Source organism: Cebus imitator, unplaced genomic scaffold (assembly GCF_001604975.1).
Source record: "Cebus imitator isolate Cc_AM_T3 unplaced genomic scaffold, Cebus_imitator-1.0 Scaffold36, whole genome shotgun sequence".
In the NCBI taxonomy this organism is placed as follows: Eukaryota; Metazoa; Chordata; class Mammalia; order Primates; family Cebidae; genus Cebus; species Cebus imitator.
The window spans coordinates 3,069,502-3,093,180 of NW_016107351.1; the positions used below are offsets into that span (position 1 = coordinate 3,069,502).

The 23,679-nt window shown below is 48.0% G+C and overlaps 1 protein-coding gene across 1 annotated transcript; it reads left to right on the plus strand.

Annotated features, from left to right (window-relative positions):
• Positions 1-981: 981 nt before the first annotated feature.
• EIF4A3 (eukaryotic translation initiation factor 4A3) lies at positions 982-16,099 on the plus strand. The gene is made up of 12 exons (XM_017524944.2): positions 982-1,303; positions 3,804-3,876; positions 6,518-6,584; positions 6,894-6,956; positions 7,837-7,969; positions 8,190-8,270; positions 12,300-12,441; positions 13,149-13,287; positions 13,905-14,020; positions 15,087-15,194; positions 15,294-15,421; positions 15,856-16,099. Exons 1-12 carry the CDS (start codon positions 1,135-1,137, stop codon positions 15,870-15,872), a joined length of 1,236 nt encoding a protein of 411 aa, XP_017380433.1. The 5' UTR covers positions 982-1,134; the 3' UTR covers positions 15,873-16,099.
• Positions 16,100-23,679: the final 7,580 nt, after the last annotated feature.

The following is a 23,679-nucleotide window of genomic DNA, read 5'->3' on the forward strand; positions in this document are numbered from 1 at the left end:
GGGTTTCACCGTGTTGACCAGGATGGTCTCGATCTCTTGACTTCGTGATCCACCCGCCTCGGCCTCCCAAAGTGCTGGGATTACAGGCGTGAGCCACCGCACCCGGCGTTATTTCACTTTGTAACAGCTGCTTGCCGCGCGCGGTGGCTCACGCCTGTAATCTCAGCCCTTCTGGAGGCCGAGGCGGGAGGATCACCTGAGCCCCAGGAGTTCAAGACCAGCCTGGACAACACTGGGACAGTCCCCCGACCACCGTCTCTACAAAAAAGTTTTTTAATTAGCCAGGCGTGGTGGCATTCGCCTGTAGTCCCAGCTACTCGGGAGGCTGAGGCGGGAGAATCGCCTGAACCGGGAGGCGGATGCTGCAGTGAACCCTGATCCCCCCATTGCACCCCAGCCTGGGCGACAGGGCGTGACCCTTTCTCCAACACGCCAGGCAAACGGCGAAGACACACACAGGCGGGTCCCCAGGAAGGTCGCCGGCGTCGGGGGCCCTGGTTCTCCCCAGCGCGGACCCGCGCGAGCCCAGCGCCGCGCCAGGCCCACACCGCCGGCCGTGAGGGTTTCAACCCGCATCATCCCCCCCACCCCCGGCGAGCTCGACGCCTCCACTACGGGTCCGCGACACCACCCACCCACTGCGGGCCCGGGAGGGGACCCGTGCCCGTCTTTTTCGCTTGAGGCGGGGCCGTCTGGAGACGATGCCCGTAGCGGAGGCAGCCTCGCGGCCCCCAGCCTGTTTCCAGGGTGCTCCGGGCCACAGGCCGCTCAAAGAACCTCAGCGCAGGTGTCGGCAGAAACTCACGACCACCACGAGACGCCCCCAGCCGTGAAAGTCCCGCGGCCTCCGTACCTTTTATAGGGAACCGGGTGCTCCGCCCTCAGCGAGATCCCGCGGGAACTGCATGTCGTGCGAGAGCAGAAACAACTTCCGTTTCCCTGCGGCTTACGCCCTTTCCCCTTTCACGCCCCTCCAGAGGCGTGGCCGCGGCGCGCGCACGCACGTACGTACGTACGCACGTTTCTCGTTTTCGCACGCTAAGGCGTCAGTTCCTCTTGGCGGCGGCGACGCGGAGCTTTTTTCTATTGCTTTCCGCTGCTGCGCGCCCCGTGCTCTGCGGCGCGCTCGGAATCATGGCGGCCACGGCCACGATGGCGACCTCGGGCTCTGCGCGGAAGCGGCTGCTCAAAGAGGAAGACATGACCAAAGTGGAATTCGAGACCAGCGAGGAGGTGGACGTGACCCCGACGTTCGACACCATGGGCCTGCGGGAGGACCTACTGCGGGGCATCTACGCGTACGGTGAGCGGGCGCGGGCCGCGGGTCGGGGGCCTGACTGGTGACTCCCTGGCCGGCCCCGCGCTCCCGAGGTCGTGGTCAGGGCCGAGGCTCGGGGACCAGGGACGTGCGACCCGCACCTCCGTCGCCGTCCGCGCCCTCACACCTGGCTGGGTCGGCGCGTTCGGTGTGTGTCCACTGTGCAGAGCTCCGCGTGGGTCCGGCGGGGGCTGCTGCCGCATCGAGGCACATCAGCGTCGTTCATTGAGCACATAACTGTTTTGTACCTACCAGCTTTTCTAGGTACTGGGGTTTTGGGAGTAAACCGGACAGGTTTGTGCCTTTACAGGTTCTGAATTTCGTTGGCGGGGACAGCATAGAGTCAGGTTGCTCAGGCAGTGGTTGTTGCTGTGAAGAACCTGAAGCGGGGTAATTGAACGTAGTGGGACTGCGAAGGAAGAGAGAATTAGTAAAGCAGAGAGGCAAGGGGGTTCGCGGGAGGGGGTGCCATTTGAGCAGAGGTCTGGATGAAGGAGACTGTTAGGAGAAGAGGGAAGAGCAGTTGGGGCAGAAGGAACAGCTGGTGCCAGGACCTTGCAGCCCTCAGCCAGCTGCATTCCAGGCATTGAAACAGGTCCCCCGTGGTGGGATTTTGGAAAGTTAGGTAGGGATCAGATCTAACAAAGACGTGTAGGGTGACGAACAGTTTGAATTTCATTTAGAAATCCAGTGGGAAGCCACTGGAAGGTTTTAAGTAGCTACGTGACGATCGGACTTACAGTTTGAAAGATTCTTTTGGGTGTCCGTGAATTTCAGGTGAGGTGAGGTGAGGCGAGGCAGGAGAGGAAACAGGGAGACCAGTTGGGAGCTTTTGCTCTAGTCCAGGGGAGAGAGGGTTGTGCTGCCTTGGAGATGGAGTACCAGGGAGCTGACAGCATTGGCCGATGGACTGAATGTGAGTGACAGAAGGAGGAGGACTGCAGTGTTCTGAGTAATCGGTGGCTGATGCTGCAAACATTCGCCTAGGTAGGTTACCAGCACTCTAGAGAGTCAGAATCAGGAACCGTGTCTTGATCTGTTTGAAAGGTCTGTGGACGTTCAGAACCTGGAGAAGGGGTTGGGTTGGGCACTAGATGGGAATTACCAGCATCTGGGATAAATGGTCTGTGTTTAATGCTTGGGACAGGGACATCTTTTATTCTGTAGTTCTCTTTCTTTTCTTTCTGATGGTCTTTCTCTGTCGCCAAGGCTGGAATGTAGTGGCATGAACTTGGCTCATTGCAACTTCTGCCGCTGGGGTTCAAGTGATTCCTTTGCCTCAGCCTCTAGAGTAGCTGGGATTATAGGCATGCACCACCACGCCGAACTAATTTTTGTATTTTTAGTAGGGACAGGTTTTGCCTTGTTGTCCAGGCTGGTCTTGAACTCCTGACCTCAGTGATCCACCAGCCTCAGCCTCCCAAAGTGCTGGGATTACAGGTGTGAGCCACCCCACCTGGCCTTATCTTGTAGTTCTTGATGCCACAGCAGTTTGGACAAAGTGAAGCAAAGTTGCCGAGGATGGGTGGTGAGAAAGCATTGCCTTGGAGCCTCACAGTGAGGCTGACAGCCCCCACTTGGTTTCCTGGCACTCAGGCGATCCCTGCCCTAAGACGCTGTTGTTAGGTTCCCATCTATGCGCTGCTGTTCGTGAAGAGTTTAAATCATCTGCTATATTTGCTTTTGTGTTAAGATGGGAAATTGTGCTACGTTTTCTTTTGTTTCTTATTTTTTGCTATGCCCCAGAACTGAGCAAAGCTACATTTAAAAGGCTACCAAAAAATAATTGAAATAAGAGTTTTTGTACATGAAGTTTTATTTACTTTTGAAAAACATGTAGTCCTTCAAAATAGCCTCACCCCTGTGTGGTAGTTGCTTTGCAGGAGAGATGGTGGTGTAGTGAGTGAGCTGCGTCCAGACAGGAGGACAGCTTAGGACACCCCGCAGTGTGACCCAAGCAGGTTAAATAGAGTGTAGACCTGTCAGCAACACACAGACTTAATGCTAGCTAGGAGGAGAGAACAGTGGCTACAGTGACTTTCCTGTTTTTTTTGTTTTTTAACTTAAGTAGTGTAGGTTGTTTGTGATAGAGTCAAACCTAGGGAATTATTTAGAGTAAAAAGTAAGCTTCTTCCCACTTCTCTACTGCAGTAACTGCCGGGAACATTTTGGTACTTACGCTTCCAGATGCTGCGTGCCCAAAAGATTTTTAAAAAACAAAACAAAACTGGGGTCTCTGTATACTACACCTTGGTGGTGGTGTTTAAATAGAGATTTGTCTTTACAAGTAACATCCCATGTTAGTGTAGAAATCCTCTCAGCCCAGTTCATTGAGCCTCTGGGGCTTGAGAGCTTGCTATGTTGAGCATTGGGTTAGGCTGGAGGGTGTGTTCAAAAAGCAAACCATGTCTGCCCCTGACAAGCTCACAGTACAGGGTTTCTGTGCTGTCATTGTGGTGAGAGCTAATTTTCTGTTTTATTTCAGGTTTTGAAAAACCATCTGCGATCCAGCAACGAGCAATCAAGCAGATAATCAAGGGGAGAGACGTCATTGCACAGTAAGTCATCCTGGTGTCAGCGCAGGCTGGACTCAAGTCAGGGCAATGCAGTGCAGTTAGATGCTCTGGGGTGACCGTTTTCCTCAGTTTCTATGCCTTCAGTACCAATGCTTTCCTTGACTTTAGCCGCAGGGTTTAATAATTTTTAAATTTGTGTTTTCTACTCTAGAAGGCTTTTATTTTTTTCTTTTTTTGGAGACGGAGTCTAGCTGTGTCGCCCAGGCTAGAGTGATCTCGGCTCATTGCAACCTCTGCCTCCCGGGTTCAAGCAATTCTCCTGCCTCACCCTCCCCGAGTAGCTGGGATTACAGGCGCCTGCCACCACGCCGGCTTAGTTTTGTATTTTTAGTAGAGACAGGGTTTCACCATGTTGTTCAGGCTGGTCTTAAACTCCTGACCTCAGGTGATCCATGTGTCTTGGCCTCCTAAAGTGCGGCGGATTACAGGCTGAGCCACTGCCCAGCTGAAGGCTTTCATTTTCTTAGCCAGCTTTGCTTAGTGGTTTTTGGCGTGTGGAATTGTACGTAACACAATTTCGGAAAAACAGACTGTGCTTTTCTTCTGCTCTCACACCACCACCACAATTATCAGCACAGAAGACTTCTGTGACCAGAGGTGTGGGGGTTTTCCAGCTGGGTGTCCTCCAGTTCAGCTCTCCCACCATCTGCCTGGAGATGGGCCGTATCCCACAGGTCAAGGGCTCAGTCTAATAACTGCCCTCTTTTCAGATCCCGGTTCTAAGTCTGGACGTCTAGAACTTGTGACCAACCAGCTTCAAATTGAGGTTCCCATGGCTCCCTCTTTAGGTTGGATTAATTTGCTGGAGCAGCAGCTCAGAAAGCGCAAACACATTTAGTAGTTTATTATTAAGGGTACTACAAAGGATACAGATACGGGGGAAGGGGTGCAGCCTCCAAGGGGTGGGTGGTCACCCTCCCAGAATCTCCTTGTGTTCTGCTGTCTATGCTCAGCCATCCAGAAGCTCTTTGAACCTGGTTCTCTTGGGTTTTTATGGAAAATTCCACGAGGTCAGCATTCCTTCTGCCTAGGGTATAGGGCAGGACCTTCTCTGGAATAATACCATGATGCTTTTGAAAAAAATTTTTTTTAATTTTAATTTTTTCCTTTGTTTGAGACAGGGTCTTACTGTGTCTCCCAGGCTCCCAGGCTGGAGTGCAGTAGCATGATCACAGCTCACGGCAGTTTGACCTCCCAGACTCAAGTGATCTTCCCACCTCAGCCTCCCAAGTAGCTGGGACTACAGGCACACATCACCATGCCCAGTTAATTTTTGCATTTTCTGTGGATACAGGGTTTCATTGTGTTGCCCAGGCTGCTCTCAGACTCCTGGCAATCTGCCTGCCTTAGCGTCCCAAAGCCTTCGGATTACAGGCGTGAGCCACTGTGCCTGGCCTAAACATTTTTTTTTTTTTAAGATATGGGGTCTCACTTCATCACCCACACGGGAATGCAGTGGTGCAGTCGTAGCTCACTGCAGCCTCTAACTCCAAGGATTAAGGAATCATCCCACCTCAACCTCCCCAAGTAGCTGGGACTGCCAGAATGTGCTGCCATTCCCTGGTTAGTTTTTTGTTTTGTTTTGTTTTGTTTTGTTTCGAAGTGGGGTCTCTTGCTGTATTGTATAGGCTGGTCTTGAATTCCTGGCTTCAAGCAGTCCCCCTGCCTCTGCGTCCCAGACTGCTGGGAATACAGACCTGAGCCACCACACCGTGGATTGAGGGTCTTATGACTCACAATCTTAAAGGCAGGGGAGATTGGAGCCCTGCTGTGAAAGGAGAGCAGAGGGTTAGAGGGACTTTCCTGAGGCCTAACAAACCATCAATCTAGTAAGACTGTAACAGGGTTATGGGAGCTGTGAGGCAGGAACTGTGGATGAAACCTAGATACAGCTATATCTCCTCGCACCACAAATCCCCTTTTGATAGCTTTTTTTTTTTTTTGGGATGGAGTTTCGCTCTTGTTACCCAGGCTGGAGTGCTATGGCGCGATCTCGGCTCACCGCAACCTCCGCCTCCTGGGTTCAGGCAATTCTCCTGCCTCAGCCTCCTGAGTAGCTGGGATTACAGGCACGCACCACCATGCCCAGCTAATTTTTTGTATTTTTAGTAGAGACGGGGTTTCACCGTGTTGACCAGGATGGTCTCGATCTCTTGACCTCATGATCCACCTGCCTCGGCCTCCCAAAGTGCTGGGATTACAGGCTTGAGCCACCGCGCCCGGCCCTCCCTTTTGATAGCTTTATTCCTCGTTTGTCTGATTTAAAAAAGACTCATTTACACACAGATTTCTTTGGAGGAGAGAGTTAGTCCAAAATCATAGAAGGAAAAGAGTTGTATTTAGATAAAGTGGTGTCCTCCTTTTTCTGACACCTATGAAACACCTCTTGAAATCAGTCTTTTGCTCCATTGCCCCCTTCAGAAGCCATGTCTACTCTCCTTATGGACACCTAAGAGCTGTGACACTGGGCCCGAGTCCCACCTCCTCGCAGTTGAAATGTTGTTGAGTACAGGGGCTTCTTGGAAGAAGGTACCTAGGTGCCTCTGAAGCCCAGCCCTTAGGACACAGCAGTGGAGTGGTCTGTCCTCCCTCTAAATCCCACTGCTCTTGTTTTCTTCAATAGGTCTCAGTCCGGCACAGGCAAAACGGCCACCTTCAGTATCTCAGTCCTCCAGTGTTTGGATATTCAGGTAATTTGCCACTCTTGTAACAAACTATCCTGTAGTTCTAGGAGAGTCTTAGTTGTACACTAATGTTTGCACTAATATTCTGTCATGATTTCCTTTTTAACTGGAGGAAATTCTTGTCTGCAGACAAGGATTTCGACTGACACATTCAGTTATTGCTGGGTTTGCAGTTTAAATGACAGTAAGATTTGCTGACCTCTGTAAGAGAAATCTGATTAATATGAGATACTGTTCCACATAGATCTGAGTGCGAATTACTGCAATCCACCCTGTTAATACCGAGCATTCTCTGTTTTCTGATAATTTCACCAGGTTCGTGAAACTCAAGCTTTGATCTTGGCTCCCACGAGAGAGTTAGCTGTGCAGATCCAGAAGGTGAGATGGCTGAAGGTAGTGGGGTCCGATTTGCAAGTACTGCTTTGTGATTTAGTCGTGAAACACTTATTTATAATCCTGCCCTGTTTTCTGATACCTCGACCTGATGAATGTTTTGCCATGAACCATTATATAAATTGCTGGTTTGTAGTAAGTCATTTTTAGTGTGGCTTGTGTGCTCTCAGTAGTTTTTTGCAGCCTTAGAAATGTAGATTTTTCAGCAAAAAATCAATTTTAATAAAAAATAGGCCAGGCTCAGGGGCTCACTGTAATCCCAGCACTTCGGGAGGCCGAAGCGGGTGGATAACCTGAGGTCAGGAGTTGGAGACCAGCCTGGTCAACGTGGTGAAACCCTGTTTCTACTAAAACTACAAAAAATAAGCTGGGCGTGGTGGCAGTCGCCTGTAATCTCAGCTACTTCTGTAGCTGAGCAGGAGAATCGCTTGAACTTGGGAGGCAAAGTTTGCGGTGAGCTAATAAGATCGTGCCTTTGCACTCTAGCCTGGGCAACAAGAGTGAAACTCTATCTCAAAAATAATGATAATAATAAATTGTACCTATTTTATACTTACGTAGTATAAGATACAGATTTTAAAAGATAGCTATTAAGATGTTAATGTGGGTGTTTTTGGTGGGTGGGATTATAAATTTTATATATTATGTTCTGCTACTAGTATAGCTTTTGTAATAAGAAACCAGCAAAATTAACTTGAAATTGTCAGAGAAAATTGCAGGAGAATTTTATGGTTTCGAGACATAAATAATGGCATAAATAATCATTGGTGATCGTCTCAGAGTAGAAGCCACATTTCTTTTTGGGGAGATGTGGATGTTGCTGACTCTGTCCTGCCCCCGGACATGAACCTGTGCTTTGATTTAGGGCCTGCTCGCTCTTGGTGACTACATGAATGTCCAGTGCCACGCCTGCATTGGGGGCACCAATGTTGGGGAGGACATCAGGAAGCTGGATTACGGACAGCACGTTGTCGCGGGCACTCCAGGGCGTGTGTTTGGTAAGCATTTTCGTCACTAAAAATGGTACTGCCAGTAGTATTTGTAAGACATGCTTAAATGGTACAGGGCCGCTTTCAGTTTGGCAGGCCACGTGGTAGACCTTTGCACCTCGGTCACTTGTAGAAGGTGGGAAGGTCTCTGAAATGCTGAGAGCAGCTGGAATGATGAACTGTTTCCTGGGAGCCTCGGATGTAATTATTTCAAACTCTCATGCCACAGATATGATTCGTCGCAGAAGCTTAAGGACACGTGCTATCAAAATGTTGGTTTTGGATGAAGCTGATGAAATGTTGAATAAAGGTATGAGAAACAGAATTACTTTTCTACTGACGTCCTTCTTGGTTCTTAAGTTTTCACAGTGGAAAACTGAAACAGGTAGTCAGTGAATGAATGTGAATAGTGTTTTTATTGTGGAAAAACAGTTGTGCCTTGGTGGCAATTATGAACAAAAAATTCCCACCTCGATATTATTTATTAATTATTTATTTGAGATGGAGTCTCACTCTGTTGCCCAGGCTGGAGTGCAATGGCGCCATCTCGGCTCACTACAACTTCTGCCTTCTGGGTTCAAGCAATTCTTCTGCCTCAGCCTCCCAAGTAGCTGGGATTGCAGGTGTCCGGCACCACACCTGGCTAATTTTTGTATTTTTAGTAGAGACAGGGTTTCACCATATTGGCCAGGCTGATCTTGAACTCTTGACCTTGTGATCCACCTGCCTCAGCCTCCCAAAGTTCTGGGATTACAGGTATGAGCCACCACACCCAATCTTATTTGTTTATATTTTGAAGCAGGGTCTTGTTCTATCGCCCAGGCTGGAGTGAGTGCAGTGGCATGATCATGGCTCACTATGCCCTCGACATCCTGGGCTCAAGCAGTCCTCCTGCCTCAGTTTCCTGAGTCGTGGCTGAAGATGTGTGGCACCCATCTCTAGGGAAGTGGCTCACTGTGGCTGGAGCTGGATGGGGGTGGGAGGGAAGCCCCGAGCTGCACGTCGAGGGCTGCAATGAGAAGACCCTTTTGACCCACAGCTTTTATGTAGCGGCATTGATCCAGGTGAGAGGTAGCCTCACCCGTGTGGCAGTGGGGACCCAGGGCGAGGGTCGGATTGAAGGAAGGAAAGTTGAGGGCTGGTGGCTGACCCCTCAGCCCCCCTGCAGTCTTCCTAAATCAAGAGGGTCCCAGGCGTGTGTCACTAGGCTCACACGCGGGTGGTAAGGTAGGTGGCAGGTGAGGGCAGATCTGGGAGCCAGGCTACTGCAAACCTGATATGTCATAGGATTCAGGTGCCTTGGAGCAGCACCCTTAAGGATGTGTCTGTCATGACGTGCTTGGGAGAGTCTGGTCTCAGCTATGTGTCCACAGCCCCCTGGCTAGAGCCAGGCAGTGGGGTCCATGAGCCCCAGGAACATGTGGGCCAAGTGGAAGAGCAGACAGCTGGGACACGGGTGGGGGGACCTGGGAAGAACACGGTGTGTTACATGGAGAGATGGGACAGAGGTCAGGAAGGCCATGGGGGCAGCAGCCACCAGGGGCCTGGCAGGGGTGGGTGGTCAGTGCTGGAAGGGCATCCTAGAGCCTCCTAGCCATCCTGCAAGACCGGTTTCTGTTGAGTGCCCAAAGCCAACTCCAGACTCCTCAGTGGAGGCCTGTTGTGGAGGGAGGATGGAAAGCTGTGATGTGGTTGATAGAAGGCTCGGCTGAGGGGAAGCAGAGAGGACACTTGAGGGTGGAGGAGCTTTTCTGAAAGATGGAAGAAATGTGGACATAACTCAGTAGGCCCGTTTGAGACAGACAAACTCACAGACCAAGATCAAAGCCATCTGTCAGAATGTCCGTTGTCAGAGAGCCTGGAGTCAGGACCGCACGGTCCGCTGGGGTGGTGGCTGCCTGGAAGTGGAAGGACGTGCAGGTGCAGTAACTTTTCATCGAGGCCTTGGATCTTGGGCTCAGGGCTCAAGGTCCGGAAGTAATCCCAGGCAGAGCTGTGAGACTGCGGGCGGTAGCTGGAGAGGTTCGGAGGAGCGAGGAGGGGAGGTGGTGCTGGTCTGGGAAGGACACGGCCGCTGGGGTGGTGGAGTAGCGGAGGCCGAGACCGGCAGGGCCCAGGCCTCTTACAAATACCTTTAACGCTTTTTTGTTATATATGTAAATAGATACTCATTGGGGAAACGGTTATTAAAAATGAGTAAAAATCACAAAGCTGAGCGAGGTGGCTCACACCTGTAATCCAGACACCTTGGGAAGCCAAGATGGGAGTATCATCAAGACCCAGGTGTTCAGGACCAGTCTGGGCAACATAGAGATGCACTCTCTAGTAAAAAAATAAAAATTAAAAATCAGCAGGGTGTGGTGGCATGGGCCCACGTCCCAGGTACTCAGGTGGCTGAGATGGGAGGATCACTTCAGCCCAGGAGTTGGGGCCACCATCATGGGTGACAGAACAAGCCTGTCTTAAGCATCACAAAATGTGTTCCTGGTGCTGTGGTGCACACACATGCACACACTAGTGTGTGCGCCGGCTCCAGTAGGGAGTGCCGCGCTCACTGGAGGGCACTGCGCCCGCACCCCTCCTCACTCAGAAGTCTCCTGTGTTGACGACTGTTGTGTGAGCAGAGGAAAAACCCAGTCTGGAAGTGTTGCCTAAAACTGTGTGCGTCCAGACGTTTTGTACATAGCTGTAGTTAATACACATGGAATCATGTGTGCTTGGTTTGATAATCTGCTTTTATAAAAACATATCCGTCCATGATAAGAAAAGTATTCTGTGACCTGTTTAATGGCAATGAGGTATTTTATTGGAGGGATGGATAGTCCATGATTCATGTCTTGGTTGTGTAGGTGGTCTTCATTCTTTAAGATAAATTGGAGGCTGGGTATGGTGACTCACATCGATAATCCTAGCACTTTGAGAGGCCGAGGTAGGCGGATCACCCGAGGTCAGGAGTTTGAGATCAGCCTGGCTAACATGGCGAAACCCCATCTCTACTAAAAATATAAAAACTGGTTGGGTGTGGTGGCGCATGCCTGTAATTCCAGCTACCTGGGAGGCTGAGGCAGGAGCATTGCTGGAACCTGGGAGGTGGAGGCTGCAGTGAGCCGAGATAGTGCCACTGCACTGCATCCTGGGCGACAACGAGACTCCGTCTCGACAAAAAAAAAAAAAGATAACTTGGATTCGGATGTACACTTTCTTGGGTTTTCATAGGTGTTCTGACATGAGCCGTGTGCGGGCCTCTAGGTGTTAGCAGATGTTCTGCTAGAACAGTGATTGGGAAATGCATGGTGATAAGTGTCACCTGAATTCAGTGTGAGGATCGGTGGCGGGCCCCCCAGGGTCTTCACAAGGCATCGGAGGGTCGTGAGGAAGTGCTGTGCTCTCAGTACTCCCCAGTGCCATCCGTGGGCGTCATTGGGTCCCGGGCCTCTCATTCCAGCAGTTCTTTGGGAGCCTGGGGGCCTGTGCTCTCAGTACCTCTCATCCCTCCCGTCCTCTGTCTGCGGCCGCTTATTGGACCCCTGTGCTCCTCAGTGAGGTTAAAGGTTCGGTGGCCGCACTGTTTCTGTGGTGACTGAGGAGGCCCTGGGGTGGCTCCTTGTGCTTCTGGCCGGCCCTGAGGGCAGGGGTTCTCAGGGTGAGGGCCGCAGGCCAGGAGCAGCCTTGTCACCCGGACTTTGAGAAATGCAGATTCTCTGACTCCGTATGATGTATGGAGTCAGAGCCCCCAGTTCATTAACTGGGCCTGTGGTGAGGAGGCCGGGCCTCTGCCTGCCCCGGCTCCCTTCTCCTCTGCCCGGCTCCGCGCAGACCTGGCGGAGGGTGCAGGTGTGCTGGCTGCTGTGCTAATTTCCTCCCGTGCCATGTTAAACATTGTGAATACGTGGGCAGCATTGTTCACTGGGAGATGCTCTGTAACAATCAGGATGTCTGGATTCTCTTTGAAACGTGGCAGGTTTGGCCACAGTGGATGCCAGTCCTCACAGGACAGTGGCAGGTGGAGGCATCCGAACTGAGGGTGACTCAGGCCAGCCTGTCTGTTGGCTTTCATTTTTTGGCATCTAGGACCCTTGGGGTGGGTTTCTCGATCCCTAGAGCACTTCAGATTGAAGAAGCATCAAAGGGAAACCAGGTTTCCTCCGTCCCTGCTCCGGCAGGCGGGGAGTAGACAGAGAACGCGCGGGCGTGTCCCGGTTCTGTAAAGATGAGCTTCCCTGTCAGCCACACCGTATCATGACTCTGCCTCTGACGCAGTGGGAACATGTGGCATGCACGTTCCGTTTCTGGGTGTGCCATCCTAAACATCCCTCACCTGTCCTGCTCCCTGTCCCAGGTTTCAAAGAGCAGATTTACGACGTGTACAGGTACCTGCCTCCAGCCACACAGGTGGTGCTCATCAGTGCCACGCTGCCACACGAGATTCTGGAGATGACAAACAAGTTCATGACCGACCCAATCCGCATCCTGGTGAAACGGTAGGTGCCCCGTGTGTCAAGTGTTACTGAAACACTGGGCCGCATTTATAGAGGGTTTTATGTCATAATTTCAAAAACCTTTCATAGCCAGGGTCTTGCTGTGTTGCTGAGGCCTGGATCCAAATCCGGGCCTCAGGCCATACTGCCTGAGTGTAAAGGAATTTAAAGCATGCAAGTTCTTTTAAAATTTGTGTGTTGAAAAACCAAATACTAGCTTGGGCAGTATAGGGAGACCCCATCTCTACAAATAATAAAAAGTTAGCCAGGTGTGGTGGCTCATGCCTGCACTCCCAGCTCCTCAGAAGGCTGAGGTGGGAGGATTGATTGAGGCCAGGAGGTTGAGGCTGCAGTCTGCAGTGAGCTGTGATCGTGCCACTGCACTTCAGCCAAGGCAGCAGACCCTGTCTCAAACCAAACCAACCCAAAAACCAATTCGTATGATACTCATTCTGCTTTGAACGAATAATCCCAAATTTGAAAATGAGGTGATTGTATTTACTTATCAGTGTTTTGGTTAGAATCATTTCATGGGGTGCACATTGTGAAATGTTGAGTAGGATATAGAATGGAGGCAGGATGGGGGACAGGGCTGGGTCTGCACCAGACATCAGGGTGTGACCTTCTCCACCGGGTCTCCCTGGGGCCTGGCCTGCCCTCAGTCCTAGCGGAAGGATGAGTGTGTGACAGGATTTGTCTTTGTCCTTTAGTGATGAATTGACTCTGGAAGGCATCAAGCAGTTTTTCGTGGCAGTGGAGAGAGAAGAGTGGAAATTTGACACTCTGTGTGACCTTTATGACACACTGACCATCACTCAGGCGGTCATCTTCTGCAACACCAAAAGGAAGGTAAGACGCATTGTACTGCCTCCGGGTGCTTGAAGGGAAATTGAAGACTGAATCTCTTCATGACTTAGATCAAGCTTTTTCAGTAAAGGGCCAGTTTGTCCATATTTTAAGCTTTCAGGTTATGTGGTCTCTTGCGAAAGCAGCTGTAGACAGTATGCAGGCAGTCAGACGTGGCTGTGACCATTCAAAGTTTATTTACAGAGCGACAATGGCAGCCACCTGAAAGACACAGATTTTGCTGGTTTAAGGTGGAACCCAGGCCTGAGTGGTTTCAGGTCCCTAGGCGATGCTCATTTGGAGGCAGACCTGGGAACTGTCGTCCACTCTCCTGTGAAAAGAAAGGAGTTGGGCTACATTCTAACAAGATTGGAATTTAAATTTAAATTTCAAATGAGAATGAGCAGACCTGGCCGCTTCCCCCGTAGAATCGTCATGTGGAGAAAATGAATTAAGAGGGTTTTGTAGGGGCACCCGAACATTTACTGGGGAAAGGTGTTTTCTGCACATCCAGTTAAGATGATTCTGAGTTTTAGGAGCAGTTACCTATGAATATTGACACTGATTCTGCAGATGGAGGTAAAAATCCCGAATGCACATCTGTGGTTTGGCATTTGTAGGTGGACTGGCTGACGGAGAAAATGAGAGAAGCCAACTTCACTGTGTCCTCGATGCACGGAGACATGCCCCAGAAAGAGCGGGAATCCATCATGAAGGAGTTCCGGTCGGGTGCCAGGTTGGTCAGCCGCGCTCTGCGGCTCTGGGTTTGCTGGATTGTATGGCAGGCACTTCATGTGCACTGCTTCCAGGCAGGGCCCAGGCCTGGGGAGGTGACGGGCTCCTGCTCCAGAGCCAAGGCCCTGGGTCAGCAGAACGCCTTCCCACTAACTGGGGGACTGCTCTGCTCCTGTCATACTGAGGGCGACCTGATAACTAGCCTTAACCAGCCAGGTCGGTCACCTTGGTTACAAGAAGGTGTCTCTTCTTTTCCAAATAAGTAGCGGTTTTGTGTTCATCTTGCTGATTAGTTTAATTCCTCAGTGGTCAGATAGTGTGGATTGCGTGGTTTCATTCATTGGAATTTGATTCAGACTTCCTTCTCGGCCCACCTTGTGGTCAGCTGAAGAAATGTGCTGTGTGTGACTTTTTTTTTTTTTTTTTTTTTTTTTTTTTTTTTTTTTTTTTTTTTTTTTTTTTTGGAGACAGTCTCACTTCGTTACCCATGCTGGGGAGCATTGGCACAATCTTGGTTCACTGTAGCCTCTGCCTCCTGGTTTAATGTGCTTCCCATGCCTCAGCCTCCTGAGTAGCCTGGAATGGCTAATTTATTTTTGTACCTTTAGTAGAGACAGGGTTTCACCATGTTGGCCAGGTTGGTCTTGAACTCCTGACCTCTGCTGATCTGCCCATGTTGGCCTCCCAAAGTGCCGGGGTTACAAGCATGAGCCACCACGCCTAGCCAAACTTACTGTTCTTAATTTTTTGGTAGGCAGAAGTAAAATATTTTTCCCAAATACTGGTTTAGGACCAAGTAAATAAGTTAAAAAGGTAGTATAGTAAAAGATGTCTATTTTTTTTCTCCGATGGAGCATGTGACCGAAGTAACTAGATGTACCAGCAGCCTCTCTGCACAGGGGTTTCTGGTGCTGTCCCTGAGGCTTCATGTTTGCAAACTGGTGTGAGGGGTGACCTCATATATTCTGGATTTGTAGCCAGCCTTCTTAAAACGAGCAGTGGGAGCAAGTCCAGTCTTAACTTTCATGAGTAATTTGATCGCCTTAAACAGTTTTTCTTTTTTGCAGCCGAGTGCTCATTTCCACAGACGTCTGGGCCAGGGGGCTGGATGTCCCTCAGGTGTCCCTCATCATTAACTACGATCTGCCCAATAACAGAGAATTGTACATACACAGGTAGGGGGTGCAAGTTTTCATTGGCATCATTTCTGTTGACACATTTACTGCATCTTTATTGTTGTATATACTAACTATAATATTGTTCGTTTCTTGAAGAATTGGGAGATCAGGTCGGTACGGCCGGAAGGGTGTGGCCATTAACTTTGTGAAGAATGATGACATTCGCATCCTCAGAGACATCGAGCAGTACTATTCCACTCAGATCGATGAGATGCCTATGAACGGTAGGAAGTCATTCAGCGTTACCGTAACTGTAGAGGGAACTTGCCTACTTTCAGTTTGTGGCCCTTGAGTGAGCTTTTTTTTTTTGAGATGGAGTTTCACACTGTCACCCAGGCTGGAGTGCAATGGCGCTATCTCAGCTGACTGCAACCTCTGCCTCTTGGGTTCAAGCTATTCTCCTGCCTCAGCCTCCTGAGTAGCTGGGATTACAGGCGCTGGCCACAACAGCCAGCTAATTTTTGTATTTTTAGAGACGAGGCTTCACCATGTTGGCCAGCTGGTCTCGAACTCCTGGCCTCCCAGTGTGTTGGGATTATAGCCACTATGCCTGGCCTGTTTTTTGTTTTGAGAAGTCTGTCGTGAAGTCTCAGTTAAATTGACGTTGGGAATTTTCATTTTGGTTGTATTGTTCCTTAATCTGTATCTTCACTTTCAGTTGCTGATCTGATCTGAAGCAGCGGCTCAGTGAGGACGAGTGGAGACGGCTCACCTGCTGTGAACTCCTGTTTGAAAGTATTTAGGTCCAGCTTCTGTTGAGTGGGGTTGATGTGAACTCTTTTCTCATAAATGGCCTGCCCTCTCCCTCCGAAGATGGGATTCTGCTTTCTTTTCTTATTTACATGTAAATAATACATTGTTCTAAGTCTTTTTCATTAAAAATTTAAAACTTTTCCCATAAACTCTGATTTGTATTTCTGAGATGCCACCAGCTTTTCTGGTAACTTACTATGTGGTCTTGGGCCATTTCACTCACTTTTCTAATCTGTTTTTTTCTTTGAGAGCATTTCAGTGTTGACGGGTTTTGCCCTGGCGCCGGGCGAAGTGAGGTGTTACCGTCACAACTCACTGCAGCTGCAGCCTCCTGGGCTCAAGCGATCCTCTCACCTCAGCCTCCTGAGTAGCTGGGACTAACAGGTGCATGCCAGCACACCTGGCTAAGGTTTAAGTTTTTGATAGAGACAGGGTCTCACTGTGTCGCCTAGGCTGGTCTGTCACTCATGGTTAAGCAATTCTCCCATCTTCGCCTTACAAAGTGCTGGGCTCACAGGTGTGAGCCACCGTGCCTGACCTCAGTTTTCTAATTTCTTTTCTTCTTTTTTTGAGAGCCGGGATCTCACTCTGTCACCCAGGCAGGAGTATAGGGCCAGGATCATCACTCACCACAGTGTTAACAAACTAAAACACAATTATCTGTTTAAATATTTATGTTATTAAAGTATTAAGTTATCTGTTCAAATATTTAAAGTAATTATCTGTAGCTTTACAGGCACCAGCACCACACCTGCCCGATTTTTAATTTTTTAAATGTTTTTAGAGATAGGGTCTCCCTCTATTGACCAGACTGGTCTTAAACTCCTGACTTCAAGCAGTCCTCCTGCCTTAGCCTCACAGAGTGCTGGGATAACATGCGTGAGCCACCATCCCGGCTCTAATAATTTGAAATGGAAATGTTAAAACTAACCGGCCCCTCCCTTCCCAAAATTGGTTGGAATGATAATCTATTTCAGGGTTAGGGTGAGCTTGGAAATATTTTTTAATTTCATCAGGTTGATTCTACTTGAAGGCATCTGAAATTGCATAGTTTATGAATGGAACTTCCTTTAACTGAAGCTGTGGCTGGATCTTTGCTAGCCAGCTGGTGGCTGGGAGACCAGCTGCATTACCAGGAGCTGATTAGAAATGCAGGTGCTTGGCTGGGCCTGGTGGCTCATGCCTGTAATCCCAGCACTTTGGGAGGCAGAGGTGAGTGGATCACAAGGTCAGGAGTTCAAGACTAGTCTGGCCAAGATGGTGAAACCTCATCTCTACTAAAAACACACAAAAAATTAGCTGGGTGTGGTGGCAGGCGCCTGTAATCCCAGCCACTTGGGAGGCTGAGGCAGAGAATTGCTTGAACCCAGGAGGCAGAGGTTGCAGTGAGTCGAGATTGAGGCACTGCACTCCAGCCTGGGTGACAGAGCGAGACTTCGTTTCTTAACAAAAAAAAAAAAAAAAAAAAAAAGGCCAGGCACGGTGGCTCATGCCTGTAATCCCAGCACTTTGGGAGGCCGAGGCTGGCGGATCATGAGGTCAAGAGAGAAGAATCGCTTGAACCCAGGAGGTGGAGGTTGCAGTGAGCTGAGATTGCGCCACTGCACTCCAGCCTGGGTAACAGAGCAAAACTCCATCTAAAAAAAAAAAAGAAAGAAATGCAGGTGCTCAGGCCCTGCCCTGGCCTGCTGCCTGAGAACCTGCTGTTAACAAGGCTCCCAGCTGGCACTGCTGGCCGAGTGAGAGGAGAAGACTGGAGGCCCAGAGGTGGCTTCGTGAGTTCCTGGCAAGGTAGTACCAGATGCAAGTGTGTTCAGGGCATTTGCTCAGCAACAGCAGGGAGTGATACCCACCACAGCACTGGCTGGTGCCAGTCCCAGTGTCCGTATCTGCAGGTGTGTGAGCTCACTGAGGTTTGCCAGGTCTCACCAGGAGCTGCTGCCAGGCTTCTGTTACAGGTGAGGAGTGGCCCAGGTTTCCACACGGGCACCCGGGAGGACAGAAGGCCTCCACTGACAGTAAGAATGATTCTAGATGACTAAGCACGTGGTGTTACAGTGGAGGAGGCAGCATCGGTGTCTCGGGGAGGAGCTGGCAGGAGAAGGGGGCGGGGCTTATGCTGCCTGACGCACTATCTAGGAAAGGTCATCCTAAAAGGAAGAATGCAGAACAAATGTTCATGAAAATGTTACTGTGCTGACAAATCAGAAATGGTATGTGGTCATGGAAGATTTAAAACCCACCAATTCCAAAGGTTGACAGGGGTACAGTAAACGTCTATATTGGTGGTTTCCAGACTTTCTGGAGAGCAGCCTGGCACTTGGGCCGTCAGGGATGAAAGTGATGTTTCCCTTTGATGCTGTGGTTCCGCTGCAGGCAGCCATCTGGAATGTCGACTCCTCGAAGGAGTTCAGTGTTGCTCCCACCTATGCCAGGGAAGGCCACTAAGTGCTCATGGATGGGGCGTGGCATGGGAAGGGGCGGAGCATCTGCAGTGCTCCTGGGAAGAGGAGGGCTCAAGAGGGAGAGAACTCGTGGAGGCTCTTGGAGGGCGGCTTGCGGCCAGGAGCCTCCGAGTCCAGGTGGATTCCAGTTAAGGCAGGGGTCTGCTGAGCCTTGCCAGGTTGGTGTTGCTGGGCCTCTGGTCAGGTGGGAAAACCGGCTCTGGGTTCTGAGGGGCTTCCCACGGCTCCCAGCAGCCAAATCCAGATGAAAGCGCTTCATTACAAAAATAAAATCTCCCAAAAAAAACATGGAAATACATAATTTTCAAAAGAGTCATCCTTAATCCTCCTACCCAGATATAACTCACAATTTGATGACTGTCCATCCAGTATTTGAATTCATCTTGTACATCTATGTGTACATAAAGTACTTTTTAAGCAAAAGTTGTAACCCACTTTGCCATTATTAACTCCAGTTTTTACTTAGTAATGTGTCATATATATTTCACCACGTTTTAAAAAAAAGGGCGACTTTTCCAGCCTCATACCATGCCTCCTTTGGAAGCAGTTGAAGATTCATTAGAATAATCTTTATTTTATTTTATTTTATTTGAGATGGAGTTTTGCTCTTCTTGCCCAGGCTGGAGTACAATGGTGCAATCTTGGCTCACTGCAACCTCCATCTCCCGAGTTCAAGCAATTCTCCTGCCCCAGCCTCCCGAATAGCTGCAATTCAGGCACCCGCCACCATGCCTGGCTAATTTTTTTGTATTTTTAATAGAGATGGGGTTTCACCATGTTGGCCAGGCTGGTCTCGAACTCCTGACCTCAGATGGAGTTCCTGGCTGAGGCCTCCTGCCTCGGCCTCCCAAAGTGCTTGGATGGCAGGCATGAGACACCACGCCCAGCCAGAATAATCTTTAGGAGTGATTTTCTTCATCAATGTACATGTTTCAAATTAACATTCCAGAAAGATTATACTCTTAACAGTATATTTCCTGTATTTTTTTTTTTGTGTGTGTGTGTGTGGTTGAAATTTATTCAACAAATATATGTACAGTGTTTTGTCTTAAGCCAGGCAATTTTCCTGAAAGAAACACCACATAAAAAGGGTTCTAACCAAGAGCCAGAGTGCCCTGACCATTTGGTGTATGTCTAAAGTATAGAAATAGAATGGTAATGTTGATGCTGTTGGCATGTTTCTTTGTAGTAAGATTGTTTAAAATAGCATACATAGACATAAAATGTGTGACGAAAATAGCACAGCACCAAAGAAAGGAGAAATGGAAGTATACTGTCAAGATGCTTACACTATTACTTGAAGGCAGATTGTGATGAATAAAAGATGGAAAACATATATAAAAGTGTTAAGTAATTTTTAGGTATGAACCTTTAAAGCAGTACAAAAAAGAGCCAACATAGGAGACAAAATAGAATCCTAAGTAATAATCCAAGAATCCTGAAAAGGAAGGAAAAGGGAACAGAGAACTTACGAGACGCACAAATACAAAATGGTAGGTTCAAAACGACCGTGTCAGTAGTTACATGTATCGCATATTGTCTGTCTCCCCTCAAACCAAAAGAAGAGCAAGCTAAACCCAAAGGAAGCAGAAGAAAGGAAATAATGAAGATGAGAGTAGAAATAAATGAATAGAAAAATAATAGAGAAAATCAATAAAACCAATAGTTGATTCTTTGAAAAGATCAACAAAATTGACGAATCTTTAGCAAGTCCAAGGAAAACATGTTCAAATAACTTAAATATGAAAGAGGTGATGGTACAGATGACCTTAGAGAATACAAATTATCAGTGCCGTGAATTGTAGGCCAACAGATAACCTCCATAAAATGGAGAAATTCCATGGACAGACTGACTAGTAAGTAAAAAGATTAAAGCAGTACTCAAACTCAAAGAAAAGCCAAGGCATGTGAATCCTGCTAAACTTTTATAGAATTATCGTCAATCGCAAAATCTTTCTGAGAAGGAGCCTTGCACTGTCACCTGGGCTGGTGTGTACTGGTGCAATCTCAGCTCACATCCTCCGCCTCCCAACCTCCGCCTCCCCAGTTCAAGCAATTCTCTTGCCTTAGCCTTCCGAGTAGTTAGGATCACAGGTGCCTGCCACCATGCGTGGCTAATTTTTTGTGTTTTTAGTAGAGATGGGGTTTTGCTATGTTGGCCAGGCTGGTCTTGAACTCCTGACCTTGTGATCCACTGGCCTTGGCCTCCCAAAGTGCTGGATCACAGTCTTTCACAAAATACAAGGCAGAACATTTCCCAACTCATCCTGAGGCCAGCATTACTGATGCCAAAACAAAGATACTACAGGAAAAACTAGATCAATATCATATGAATGTAGATGTAGAAATCCTCAAAAAACAGGTAAAACAAATCCAGCAATATATAAAAAGAATTGTACACTGTGACAAAATGGGATTTATCACAGGAATGCAAAGTTGGTTTAATATCCAAAAATCTGTCAATGTAATACACCCTATCAATAAAATAAAGGACAAAGCCCATATGATCATTTATAGATGTAGAAAAAGCATTGGACAAAATCCAGCACCCCTTCAAGAGAGAAAATAAGAATGGAAGGGACTGCTTCAACCTGATAAACAGCATCTGTGAAAAACCACAGCTTTACCCCCTAAGGTTGAGAACAACAAGAATGCTCTTGCCACAGCTACTCCAACATCGTATTGGAAGTTATGAGCCAGGACAATTTAGCAAGAAAAGAAATAAGGCACCCAGGTCAAAAAGGAAGAGGCAAACTTCCTAGTCACAGATGACATGATTTATGTAGACAATCTTAAGGCATTCACACACTTTAAAAATCACGTATCAGAACTTATCAATTAGGTCAGCAGGGTTGCAGAATATATGTAATATGTTTCTGTACACTAGCAATCTGAACAACCTGAAAATGAAATTAAGAAAATAATTCCATTTACAATAGCATGAAAAAGAATAAAATACTTAGAAATAACAAAAGAAGGGCAATATTTGTCCACTGAACACTACAAACAGCTTATTGAAAGGCAATACAAACCTAAATATATAAATATCCCAGGTTCATGGATTGGAAAATGGTGTTAGGATAAATTTTCCAACTGATCGATATAGTTAGGCTTCGTGGCCCCACCCAAATCTCATCTTGAAGTGCAAGCCCCTTAATCCCCACATGTCAAGGGAGAAACAAGGTGGAGGTAATTGAATCACCGGAGCAGTTTCCCCATGCTGTTCTTGTGATAGTGAGTTCTCACAAGATCTGATGGTTTTATAAGGGCTCTTCTTCCCACGTCACCTGGCACTTCTTGCCGCCTTGTGCAGAAGGTGCCTGCCTCCTCTTTGCCTTCCACCATGATTTAAGTTTCCTGAGGCCTTCCCAGCCACACTGAACTGTGAGTCAAACCTCCTTCCTATAAAAAGGACTTAGGCTGTGGCAGTTCTTTATAGCAATATGAAAACAGACTAATACACTGGTCTGCAGTGTTGAGAATGCAGAAACTGGAACCCCATACATTGCTAGTGGGATTGTAAATGGGCTCAGCCTTTACAGAAAACCGCTTGGCAGTTCCTCAAAATGTTGAACATAGGAGTTGGCCTAACAATTCTACTCCTCCGTCTATACCCAAGAGAAATGTGTTCATAGCATTGTTCGTAAGAGCCAAAAAGTGGACACAAGCCAGATAGATGTTCATCAGCTGATGAATGCATAAGCAAAACTGGTGAATCCACACACTATCACTTAGCAAGAAAAAGGCATGAAGTGGGGCCGGGCGTGGTGGCTCAAGCCTGTAATCCCAGCACTTTGGGAGGCCAAGGTGGGCGGATTATGAGGTTAAGAGATCAAGACCATCCTGGCCAACATGGTGAAACCCTGTCTCTATTAAAAATACAAAAAAAATTAGCTGGGTGTGGTGGCACGCATCTGTAGTCCCAGCTACCTGGGAGGCTGAGGCAGGAGAACTGCTTGAACCCGGAGGTTGCAGTGAGTTGAGATTGTGCCCCTGCACTCCAGCCTGGTGACAGAGCAAGACTCTGTTTCAAAAAAAAAAAAAAAAAAAAAAGAAAGGCATGAAGTGCCAACACACTGCATCCTGGATGGACCTTGACAATATGCCAGGTGGAAGAAGGCAGACACAAAAGGCCACACATGGTGTGAATCCATTTATATGAAATGTCCTGAGCAGGTAAATCCATAGAGACTTTAACAGGACACCGTTCCCAGTGGTTTCCAGGAGCTTGGGGTGGGAGAAGGGGGTGGGTAAAACAAGAAGGGACTGAAAATTGACATAGGGTTTCTTTTGGAGGTGACTAAAACGTTCTGGAATTAATTAGATCATTGTGATGGTTGTACAAGTGTACTAAAAACTACTGAACTGCCTACTTTAAGATCACAAATTTTATGGTACGTGAATTATATCTCAACAAAAATATATGAAGAATCTCATAGATCCTCCTCTAAAGTTACGCTTTAAAAGCAAAAAGCATGAGCAACGGGAAAAAGCAAATTTAAAAGGCAGATATTGTTAGGCTGGATTATAAAGCCATACACAACTATATACTACTGCTTATGGAAATATAAAGACAAAAGGGAAAAGATGGAGAAAAATCTGCTACGGCAATGCACACATCAAGATAAACCTGAAGCAGCTCTGTTAATGTTAGACCAAGGAGATCTCAGAGCAAAGAGTATCGTAAGGGACAAAGAAAGCCATCTGATAATGATAAAGGGGAATTCATTGAAAGGATATAACAATACTAAATATCTACGCACCTCATAACGGAGCTTCAAAATACAGGAAATGTAGGAAGCGAAAATGGTTAAGGGGAAGGAGAGAAATCCACAGCAGTAATTGGGGCTTTCAGTGACCTTCTCAGGAACAAGGCACAGGTGTCCTCTCTCTTCTGTTCAACATTACACTGTGGATTCTAGCCAGTGCAACAAGGCAAGGGAAAGAAAAGTCCTCCAGGGTGGAAAGGAAGAAGTCCTTCACAGATTATGTGGTTCTTGATGCAGAAAATCCTGAGGAGTCTACAGCAAAACTGCCGGAACTAATAATTGAGTTTCGGGAAGGTAGCATTCTACAAAGTCAATATGGAAGCATCAGTTGTATTCCCATATGCTAGTAATGAACATTTGGAAAAGGAAGTTTGGAAAACACCACCATGTACAGCACCATCAAATACATGAAATACTTGGGGGTACATTTGACAAAAGATGAGCAAGCTCTAGAATTGAAAGCAAAAAACGTTGCTATGAGAAATTAAATAAGAT

Coding starts and splice junctions, on each gene's coding strand:
- EIF4A3 (XM_017524944.2), top strand. CDS start 1,135: ATGGCGGCCACGGCCACGATGGCGACCTCGGGCTCTGCGCGGAAGCGG. Junction 3,877..6,517: donor GGGAGAGACGTCATTGCACA/GTAAGTCATCCT, acceptor TTTCTTCAATAG/GTCTCAGTCCGGCACAGGCA. Junction 13,288..13,904: donor TCTGCAACACCAAAAGGAAG/GTAAGACGCATT, acceptor TGGCATTTGTAG/GTGGACTGGCTGACGGAGAA.